This window comes from Micromys minutus (genome assembly GCF_963924665.1).
Source record: "Micromys minutus genome assembly, chromosome: 1".
Classification (NCBI taxonomy): Eukaryota; Metazoa; Chordata; class Mammalia; order Rodentia; family Muridae; genus Micromys; species Micromys minutus.
The window spans coordinates 226948688-226960710 of record NC_137969.1 but is presented as its reverse complement, the minus strand read 5'-3'; the positions used below and the strand labels follow the sequence as shown (position 1 = coordinate 226960710).

General features: G+C 43.2%; 1 protein-coding gene across 3 annotated transcripts in view; it reads right to left on the bottom strand.

Moving 5' to 3' along the window:
• The window catches only part of SIPA1L1 (signal induced proliferation associated 1 like 1), a gene marked incomplete at its 5' end in the record, with an annotated part of 108653 nt that overhangs the window by 79799 nt on the left and 16831 nt on the right, over positions 1-12023 (bottom strand). For all 3 annotated transcript variants that reach the window (XM_080916609.1, XM_080916607.1, XM_080916608.1), the window contains one exon: positions 8153-8341. In XM_080916609.1, the coding sequence (XP_080772735.1) occupies positions 8153-8341 (189 nt within the window). The remainder of the gene's footprint in view (positions 1-8152; positions 8342-12023) is intronic.

Sequence of the window (12023 nt, the reverse complement as noted above, 5' to 3'; positions counted from 1 at the left end):
CAGGCCTAAGGTTTCACTGCAGAATTCAACAGGATTCATTTATCATGTTAAAGAGTCTACTGTGGAATAAGATAAGTAAGGAACCTGAGATCAGCAGACAGGCAGGCTCCAGGAGAGGACAAAGTGCCCTTCTACTCACTGATAGCATACCACGGTCTTCCCAAGACAACCAGCAGGTTTCCAGTTTCGCTGGTTTGAAGAAAAAAAAAACAGTTTTATAAGAGGATTAGGAAATCTGCTAGATTGTCACAGTTTCTTCAGTTTAAAACTGCCAGATGCACCTGCTCTATTCTCTGAAACTGACAAAATGACTATAAACATGATTTCTGCTCCAATGAAATTTAGTGTGGGTGACATTCTCTGAACTCAAGACTCCTCAAATCCTTAGCTAGTGACCATGCTTCCTGCTGGTATTTGTAACACAAACGTGTCAGAGAAGGGGCAAGGTGTCAGTGACACCTGCAGCAGTGTCAGCTGCATGAGCATAAGATTGCAGTAGTGTTCTGTGAAATGGATGTTTGCTTTGAGAGGCACACATACCTGCGTGGGCTTTGACTATGACTGTAACGCGGCCTACGCAGTGTAAGTTTGTTAATAAGTATGTCTGGGCTCTTTAGTAATGGTATGAACACAGTCCTGTGTCTCAGACAAGCTGCTTCCAGGGAGCCTGACCCAAGTGTTTTCTGGTTTATTTGTATTTTGAGATAGGACTGTATGTAGTACTGACCTGGAACTCATTCTATAGATGAGACTGGCCTCAAACTCACAGAAACTCACCTACCTCTGCCTCCTGAGTGCAGTGATTAAAGGCATGCACCACCAGTCCTCAATAATGGGCACTTTTAAAAAAATATTTATTTTATGTATATGAGTACAGTATAGCTGTCTTCAGACACACCAGAAGAGAGCATCAGACTCATTACAGATGTGGTTGCTGGGAACTGAACTCGGGACCTCTGAAAGAGCAGTCAGTGTTCTTAACCATGGAGCCATCTCTCCAGCCCCAAATAGGTACTTATATCTATAAAAATTAACTACAGTCAGTCCAACAGGACAAAAGCTGTACATCAGCAAAGTGCTGCCATTTTCAACGACCATCAGAAGTGTTGGTGAGCCCACTGACTAGGACCAGCAGTGCCAAACTCCCTCCTTTCATAAAGTAGGCACGTTCACACAGAATCAAGAAACAGAACCTGAACATTTGTAAATTCCCAAATAATGCTTAATCAGTAGTGTACTGAAATATTCCCAAATCCAAAAAGGTCTCTATGAGTTTTGTTTCTGGGCACTTGGTGAAGCGGTACAACCCAGCTCAGGGACTCCTGCATTCCTGGGAAGAGGGTGCTCCAGCCCTTACACTCAGTAAGATGGCTCTCAGGAACATCTTAGCAAGTCTTGCATTTCACCCATCTTCCCAGAAAAGGCTACAAAACACTGGGGTGAGCGTTAGAATTAAATGTTTAATCTAGACGTTTATGAGGTGTGGCATGTGAAGTGTTCTTTCACTGTGCCATAGTTCTCAAAGCATGAGACATAAGTTCTCCAAAGTCTCTAGACTCAAGTTTCCTACTGTCTTGCTGAGGGCCAATGTCGACATCACATCAGTGGCACCAGACTGCCATGACTCAAGTTATGCAGTGTTTGCTGGGAGAACAAGGTGAACCAGCTGCCTCTCCACAGAAGACTCTGATGACTGCTTCTCTCCTGGTCTCTCCTGCCATTCAAGGAGACAGCAAACCACTGACAGATAGGGAAGGCCTACCAGCCTACTAGGACCTCCAAAAATGCATTGACTTACAAAGAAGGGGAGGAGGAGCAGGAGAACATCATTCTTATTCTTCATGTGGCTTCACAGCAGTGTACATAAACCTTAAAGAGAACTCCTAAATACCTGGTGTCTGATGCCACCATGTGGGGAACAGGATCCACACAGATGCAAGTCTAGCTCCCAACCTGTTCCCACCAGCAGAGCCTCCAAAGCACAGGGAGTTTCCTCTATTTGTGGTCTTATTGTTTTCTTTATAAAATATTTTACCTGCCCACCTCCCACCTCCTACCTACCTCCCATCTCCTGCCCACTTCCTAACTACCTCTCACCTCCTGCTCACCTCCTACCCACCTCCCACCTACCTCCCACCTCTTACCTACCTGCACGCCTCCCGCTTGCTTCTAGCTACCTTTCAACCCTTTTCTGTCTTCATTATATATAAATCCAAGATATTGGCTGTAATGAACAGAAAGAGTGGGAGGTCTTCTTCCACCTTCTCAGAAGCAGGTCTTTCAACCTGTTTTCTAAAACTGTTCTCCTGCTGGGTTCCCTGGCTATTCTTGGAAGCTAAGAGGAGGCAGCTAGTCTACAAGGAGCTCTCTGCCTGCTGGGAATAGATCCATGGACAGTGTTTTGGACACTTTGGTTTGATCTTCATAAACACAACTCTCTGACTTCCTCCCAAAGATGAAAATCAATAAAGACAATAAAGCCTTCCTGGAATAGACTGGGAAAACATCAGTACTGAAAATTTTAAAACACAGGACTTAAATTTTATCCTCATTGGGAATTACAAACAAAAATCAAATATAAAAGAAAGAGAGAAAGGAGAGAAAAAACATAGCTATTGGATTGGGTAGGAAAGTTTTGGGTTTTTTTTTTGTATGTGTGACAAATTTTAAAATTATGTATACTTGCACAGATTCTTTGCTACTCTATTTTTATCTTTGGTATAATGTAAATAAAATATTCTGAACACATAATCTAATATTATTTTGAGGTATATTGTAAAAAGGATCTTGAAAAATGAAAAGTATTTGAAAGTATTCAGCTAATACTAAATGCACCTAACTTGACATAGAGATGATTTTCAATTATATAAGAAGTCTTAGTTAAGGCCTAATTTGTAAAAGACTGAAGTCAACCTCACCACTCATCATAGAGGAAGCTGGCGTTATTACCTCCTCCGCGGTGAACCACACAACACTGTCAGGCAGTCCCATGACCAGACCTCTGCATGCATGGCTAGGTCTATAAACACACCAAGTACACAGGACAGGCCCAAGGAAATGTGGAAGGACAGCACAGTAATGCTGTGTGTCAGGAATCCAGGGCATGCTTCTGGGATGGTGGCTCAGTGACAGAGAGTGTGAGAATGGAGATTCTCGGAAGCATGCACACATTACCTAGGTTTCGGGCTGTCTGACATCAAGCCAATTCCATGGGAGAAATGGCCTAAGTTTTTATTGAATTTCAAAAATAACCCACAATTTAAAACTGCCCACCAGTCATTCTTCAGATGAGGCAGGGGCCTTCCTGTCTGTGGCTTGGTCTTTCTGTGCTTCATCTGTGCAACTACCTTCCTGACACAGCCTCGGTTCCCCAATGCTAATGCCAGCAGTGATATTAGCACAGGGTCCTCTCATCAGGCAAGCATGGACGGATGGGCAGCACATAACAAGCAGTAGCACTGTCCTGATGACTGACGGCTGCAATTCCGGAGGATGCTTGCCCAGGTCCAGGAGTCATCTGGTACCATCTGGATGTCAAACATGTCCTGGGTACTCTCATAATCTAAGAGATTTAAATTCTAGGAGTGTCATTGTTCTGCCAAAGTGTCATTTACAGAAAACTGGTTTTAGATACAATGTTTCCCCTACGGGTTATTTTTTCAATAGGCTGCCTGAATAAAGATGACAGTGGCCGGTCAAATTCATTTAGCGTCACAATGAAATAATGCACGATGGCAGTGAACAGAAGTCAGCAGACTTCCTTTCACACCTATCAAAGAACCAGTGCTATTCATTACTGCCTTTGCCTGACAGCTATTCTTCCAGGTCTACAGGTGTCCCACACACTGGCCATGCTTCGTCTTAACTTCAACTGGAAAGTAGTAGCTTTAAAACCTGAAAAACAACACATCCTCATTTTCATATTCTCAATGAACACCTCTTAAAATGGGTATTCATTTAGGCAAAATCACTACCAGGCATATGAGACTTGACATTTCCTAATGAAGCAGAACTATTGATTCTATTTCAAACGAGCAAGTGAGCTTCTGACAGGCGTAAGCCAGTCCTGCCGTACTTTATTTGGGTTTAACACATTACTTCATACTGGGTGCTGAGGCCTCTAAGATTCAGAGTCATCATTGTAGGAGTAGAATGGGGCATACAGCACATGGGTTGGAAATGTGGGCTATGAAGTCTGTGCCTGGATAATTCATGTAAATTATTTCACACAGTACCCGCTTAGCCACTGCTCAATCCAAGTTTCCAATGTGCTCAGTGAGCCTGCCTGCTGCTCCATGAACACAAGGAGCCTTTCCCTTGACTTCATCCCTACTGATTTTGGTCTGGAACATCTGACCATGTCCTCAGGCCTGAAGCAAGCCTCCCCTTCTTCAAGGGGAACCTCATTCTGATCCTGTCAGCCAATCCTGACTCATGGCCTCTGGCCTCACTGTTTGCAGCTATCTTAAGTTCATTATGTTAAACCTGACATCTGTTACAGAATGCTGTATGGCTTTGTCTCTTTCAAGGGCATGAGCTGGGCTTTGCTAGCCTATTGATTCCCCACAGACTATCAATCTGTAAGGAGTATGTATGGAGTTACAGCACTTGTGCTTACTTGCACAGCACATCTTATTTTTAATAGGCGTGCTCCCATAGGATCTTGGAAAGATAAAATGAGACAATGCATTTAAAGGTGACTAACAAGTGATTGTTTTTTACCATCAATAGCAGCCAAGATTTCTTGACTCTTTTTCAAGTGCCCAATGTTGCACTGAGTGTTACACATTTGTCAGCTCCTAAAAACAGGACATGAAACAATCTGCCATTCCCCATGCAAAAAGTAGATGGGACACAGGTGGTTTCAAATGACTGCTGAGGACGAGACTAATATAACAGAAAAGTCCCTGAAGTGTCCACACAATGTCAAAGCTCACAGGATAGTCAAAGTCCCAGCCCTTCACATTTCCTTTAGGGAAAAAATTATTTAAAGCCAAGGAAAGATTGCAATTCTTTAAAAGGTAGTACTTATACCGATCTGTAGCTAGTATTCAGCCATAGAAGAGGTGAGAGGACAGAACATGCCCGGGATGCCTGTGACCTCAGCTGCTGAACATAAAACTGGCTAATTCCTGAAGTAAACCGTGAGGATTAACACAGATAGTGTCAGACGAGTTCAGAAGGCAGTAAATTACAATGCATGCTGTCTAGTCAGCCTCTATCCTAAAGATGGCCTCCACAGGAGCAGGAGAGACCTGACAAATAAGGCAGGTAAACTAAGTCCAAAGGAAAAACAAACTTTCAGAGCCCTAATAAACTACAGCCAGTGTGGAACTCTTGCCAACTGAGTTATAGCCTCTCATTTTACGTAACAAAAGAATTAAAATAACCATTCAAAAAGAGCTAAGGAGACGGAAAGAGTAAGGAGAATGGGCAAAGCCTGAGCCAGCCACAGAGTGTCCACTCATCCCTCAGAATGAGCTTCCTCAAGAGCCCCTTCCAGCTCTGACAGGTACCAACTCTTGGTCAAACAGGCAAGTGACTGGACGGTGGGCCGCGCGCTGCCGGAGACCTTACAGATCGCTTATTTTACTTCTGCTTTCTGTACTCATGACAGAACCAAGCACAAAAGGCAGAAATGCCACAATATAGTGAACAAAATTTTTGTGTTTTCTTTTTTGTAGGAGTTTCATAAGGGTAGAACAGATAATACAGTAAGATTAAAAAGTTTCTTTCATAAGTCCAGTTTTCGGGACTCACACTGAGAATCTAATGCAAGAATACACAGAAAACCTGAAAAAAAAAAAAACAATGGGAACCAGAAATGTAGTGATAATTGATTTACAAAGTACAAAGCTGTGCATTGTACTTGCATACATTTCTTTTTCTTTTATTGGTGGTGGTGGGGTGTGTGTGTGTGTGTGTGTATGTGTGTGTGTGTGTGTGTGTCTAAGACAAGGTTTCTCTGTGTAGCTCTGGCTATCACTCTCTTCTGTAGACCAGGCTGGCCTCCCATCTCACAGAGATCCACCCGCCTCTGCCTCCTAAGTGATGGAATTAAAGGTGTGTGCTACCACAGCCCAGTGAATTTCTTTTTAAAGTCCATATTTCCAAAAGAATCTACTTCTCAAAGTGGTTCCAAGGCATTCCCACCTCGAGTGTGAAATTCTGCACCACTGCGACTCCAGCTGGAAGGCCATGCACAGAGACAGACAAGGCAAAGCAGGAGCAGAACGGTTCATTCAGGTATGGGGCGGCTCACACAGAGTGCTGTGCTTTTACTGCTAGACCCCACTGCCTAACAGTAAAATTCTATCTAATGAGATATTGTATTTAAGACATCTTCAAAATAAAACCAGTTAGATCTACTGCCTTATTGTAATGCTTAACCAAACAAAACAATTGCAATATATTATAATTAATAATTTTTGAAGAAATATTTTAGTCACTATAATCAGGGAAGTGATAACTAGAGAACGCTGGCTAATTCTGTGAGTTACACAGTAACCACATTAAGCTCGTCACAGATCACAACCACCTGCATACACGATGCATTTACTAAGAGGACACAAAATGTGCCAGATGTCTCATAAAAAGGCACAATTGTAACATGAATTTTTAAATTTAATATGTTTAAAATAAGGGAAATGGCAATAAAGCACCTTCTTTACATGAAGTCATCTGCTGTGTAGAGAATGAGACCGGTAAGTAAGGCTGTATTCTCAGTGCCTGAGTGGGCTTCTTCCTCCTGGGTAAGCAGAAATCCAAACGACTGAACTAACAAAGCTGAGACGGCACCCGCTTCTTCCTCCTTCATTAACGTTCAGCACGTGTGCTGGAAGACAGTCTTCAGAGCACCGCAGTTCCTGCAGAGGCCACCTTCTAAGGCATTCAGTGTGTGTGTGTGTGTGTGTGTGTGTGTGTGTGTGTGTCAAAGCTACTTGCAACAAATGGACACTCCCAAGATTCTCCGTGTACTGACACTGAAGGGCCATTAGCTATGATGTACACTGTGTAACTGACAGAAGAGGAGTCAGAAAGCTCCACCAGCTTCTAGTTCATCTTACATGCTCAGTGAATGAAGGGAAAGACTTACAATACCATGACATTGATTTCTGGATGATGGTGTTCATTTTAGTTTAATAAAACCAGAATTTTTAACTTATAAAATGTAAACAAAATTTTGTTCACAAAATGACATCATACTTAGTCAAAATTTACATGCAACATTCAAGCCACTTTTACCCACTGCTAGGGTGCAAATGGCTGAAACTCCAAAAGAAGTTCCAAGTCAGGATTCACAGACAGAATGTCGACCAGGCATGTGTTTCATCATCGCAGGCAAGATGCTGCTGGAACGGCTGGATGACAGTGGCTTCCAGTCACAGCAGCCTTTTCCTTTCTGGGGTCTCTACATTAAGACACTCAAGCGCCTTGATCAATGGACATCATGGTTGGAAACAGAGAAATGGAGACAGCAACCTTGAGCATTTTGACAAAGCTACTGACTCACATCCTACTTCTAATTTTTTATACTTAAAAAAGTCCTAGGTAAAAATGCATCTTTGGCAGTATTAAAAAGTAGGCTTTCTTAAATCTAAGCTTTTAGAAATAGTCTGGCTAATAGCTAACAGGACATGCTTAGAGTCAGATGGTTGTGTTCAAACCCTGGTTTTCTAACTTATAAAGTGAGAAATTAAATGTATTATACAATTTCTCCGTACCTCAGATTCCTTTTCTCTAAGTTAGGGATGGTAGCAATACCATTCTCTTAAAGCTGGAAGGTAAAATAGGAGAGCGTAGTTGGACTCCCTGGACAGCCTCTGGAGGACACATTCAGCAGTGCTTGCTATTCTCGTCCCAATTACTAGTAATGCAACAGTCATTATACTCACTGTTGCTGGTACCACCACGTCTTTCCCCACATACTCAGAAACACACTGCATGTGCCAGTGACCACAGAAAGAACCGAACATGGCTAAAGCCCTCTATTAGCTTTGCCATAGAGAAATCAAATCAGAAATGGTCAGATGAACAATCACAAACAATATCCGTTACAACAAACAGGGCAGTTCTTCCACTTAAGAAGAAACATCACAGTCTGTTCTGGAAGCCCAGAGGGAAAGCCAAACAGCAGGGACTGCACACCTACCCCTTGCTCGTCCAGTTTCATGAGCTGCTCCGTGACTTTGGGCGTGTTGAAGGCCAAACGCAGGCACTGCACATTGAGCTCTGGGATCACATGTTCCAGCACCTCCTTCAGAGGCAAGCCCCTGGCTGTTGAGTGCTTGGCTGTGGAGGGAATGGCATCCTCCAGGACAGACCCTCTCAGTGTCATGAGCTACAAGAGAGATAAGGGCTATGTGAGACTTCACAAAAGTGTGAGATACTGAATATGTATTATGCTCTGGAAGCTTAGACAGTAGCTCTTTCCCAAACTAAACAATGGCTGGGAGCTGGTCAAGTCAGTGAGGTGGTGCATGAGAGAGAATACAGGATACTCACTCGTATGTGAAAAATGAGGTCATACTTCCAAGAACTCCTACAAAGTTCAAAAGAACTCACAACATATTTATTATAGTACTGAGCTAGTTACCCAAGTGACAAAAGCAGCCTGCTCTCACAGTCATCAGTGAGCTCGAGGGCTTTGCATCACTATACAGTGTCAGGAAGCCCACTGAGGAATGAGGGAGGCATCCCAGGGAGTGACAGAACACTGAGAATGTGGTTGGTATACTTTTTAAGTGAGGAAAGGGAGGAGGAGGAGGATGCTTTATACTCCCTAGTGTGGCTGAAGAGCCTAAGCTGCTCCTAGCTTCTAGAGCAACGAATGCAGCCAACGGCACTGGAAATGACTTCTCCTTTCTTAAAACACTCTGGCTGTTATCAAATATTAACTCGAGCAATGATGTTCTCTAGTAATAGTGATCTGCTATAGAAACATAAATCCAGGCATGAAACCTAAAGGGGTCTTGATTTTCAAAAGGTCTATGTGGCAAAACTGTTCATAAATTTAAGTTCCATTTGACAGTCTAAGAAATGAAACATGGAGATTACATTAAACACAAAAGGTGTAAGGTGACAGCCACAGACATACATGTGGCATTATCAGGGAGAGATGGGAAACATAGACATGAATCTAGAGAAGAATGTTCATTAAAGAAAACAGCAAGACAATCCAAAGGCAGAAACAGAGTGACAGTGGCCCAGGCCACTAAGGAAAAACCTTAATAGAAGAGGCAACCTCAGAAATTGGCTACAGAGAAAAAAGAAAAAAGAAATGTGTTAAAGAATAAAGGAAAAAGAAACCAGTAGAGGAAACAGGAGCAAAGCCGCAGATAAAGGGAGTCAGGGCTTGAGTGGGAACGGAAACCGTCAGCAGCTGACCCTGAGACAGAACACACAGACATGATGGGGTGGGGTGGGGATGCTGAGAACAGAAAGGATGCCACACTTTGTAGCTGGAGGAGCACTTTGCACTTCTGACTCCACAGTGCAGTCTCACTAGGTTTTCAGAAGAAATAACAGACACACTTGGAGAAATTAAGTCAAAAGCAAGATGGAATTCAAGAGTCAGAAGCTGTATTCCACTCCTCACCAGCAAAGAGACTACTTCATAGTACAGACATGACCACAGCAAAGCACCCTTTCTCATCGGACTTACATTCTTACGGGAGAGACAGAAAACAAGTAAAATAGTAAGTACCGTGTGTAAGGCTGTGTTAAGTCTCAATGAAAAGGCATGGAATCAGAGATTAGAATTCAATGGGAGAGAGCAGAAAATTCAGATCTGTGACAGCAAAGGGTCCTGTGGATTACATGAGCATCAGTCAAGAGAATGTTGGAAGCCTGGAAACTGCTGAGGAGGCTGATGCCACAGGAGCAGCAAAGCACCAAAGTCCTTTGGCAGCCAGGGGGAAAAGGCCAAAGAGGCTGGAAAGGATGGAGACAAGGGAGTTACAGGAAGGGATAGGCACCTCGCAGTACACTGACTCCTAGGCTGGCTCTGTTTAGAAGGATGGAGACGGCTAAAGGATTCTCAAGGAAGAAGGAGGAGGTCTGGCTTCATTTACAGAGATTCTCTGCCACATAAAGGATGTAGGACTAGGTCTAAGTCTTGGGGGTGGAAGTGCTTGAATTCCAGACACATAGTATTTTAAGACAAGATTGCAAAGGTTGCTTGCCAGCAGACTAGATTTGAGGCAGGAATCAGAAAAGAGGACTCAAGTGTGAATTCAGGATTTCTGGCACAAACAAACAGAATTACAGACACAGCAAGGAACTAAAGGTTATTAATTTGACCCTAAATAGCAAGTGGAACGGTTCTCCATGGCTTATAATGGAACAGTGTGACATTTGGGCTCTTCAGCTAAAGCTAAGGAACAAGCCTGGCTTGATGTGAGGCCTGGAAGAAGGCTAGGCCTGAGACTGAAGACTAGAGAGAGGTGAGCAGAGCAGGCAGACACAGTGAGGAGACAAAGAGCAGAAGGGAAAAACCAGAGCCACTCGGGTTCAGAGATCACTGTACTGTGCAGGGAAGAAGTTTCCCCTGGACAGGAAGGCCTGCCAGGCAAGATGAGGGACATCAGTGCAGGGCCTGAGGACAAAAGGGACATCAGAGAAGATCCTACCTCTGCTCCACACAAAGGGACAAAATCATAGTAAAGGACAAACAACTTCATTTTAAAAGAAAAGAAAAGAAAGAAAGAAAGCTAAGATGGAGCATCAACTGGAATACTGTGTGTTTGTGTGCGCGTAGCAGAGTTGTTAGAGTAGAGTACATAAAGACAGCAACAGAAGACAACTTGGAAATGAGACCAGGATGGGTGAGTCTGGTAGATCTGGAAAGAAGGGTGCTGTCTTGGAGCCGATCAGCTCTGACAGGAGACGAGCCTGTGAACACAGGCAGGCTTGCCACTCCACCCTGGCTATTACAAACAACACATTAAATATAAAAGTGTTGCCTTCCAAACCCCCATTTCTAACTTCCTGAGAGTTCGGGCTTGGAAACAATTAGGAAGTGAAGCTAACCCCTGAAACTTGCCCTGTATTCAATGAGGGAAATACAGTCAAACGCTACTTAAACTAATTTCAAAACCATCATTTTCTTGACGTCAGGGGTATTGGGCATTGATCCACAAGAACAATCCTAAAATGAATTAGGAGCTAAGACAATACATAGATAACTGAAATAATTATATACATGCTTAGAAAGAAAAGGCAAAAAGGCCTCACAACCTCCCAATTGTCCACATGGATTTCTGGTTTAAATGTTTTATAAGCTATTTTATTTCCCCTTTCTTAAAAACCTAAACTTTAATCTTAAAATAAAAGTTCACGTACTTAATCCCTAAAGAATTCTGACAGGTCAGGGCTGGCTCTTTAGAGGGGTACTTGTTGCTAAGACTTATGCTCTGAGTTTGGTATCCAAAACACACATGGTGGGGGGCAGAAGAGCAGAGCCAATGCCTGCAGGTTGTCCTCTGAACCCCACCTGACACACGAGCACATACTATGTAAATAAAGTAATCAAAGTGTCTAAAGACCTCAGAGAGCCTGTGCACTCAGAGATGGCTTTCTGGCTCTAATAACCTGTGTTCTAGGCCTTGGAGAGTATGCACAAGAACAGAGAAGAGGAAGAAACTTCCTAAATCAGTCTACACAGTAGCAGGAAAGAATGAATGAAGAAACGTGAGGTGATTCTCTCTCACCTGTGAGAGCTCTGGCTCCTTTGGGTGCTGAGTATTTTTTAGATTTCCCTAAACTGTGACTGTTAAGGGTTCCAGTTTCCTCTAGACTTGCCTTTCTGTGCACAGAAATTCCCATCCCTTCACTACTCTGACTGCAAGCTAGACCAAACAGCCAGATACAGCCAATACCTCTCCCAGGCATTACCACTAAGAGAACAGATCTGTCTTTTGCATGTATTACCATGCACATATGTGCAGAGGCCAAAGGTCCTCTCAGGTAAGGTCCTCAGACATTATCCACACTTTTTTTCAATGACAGGGTTGCTCAGGAAC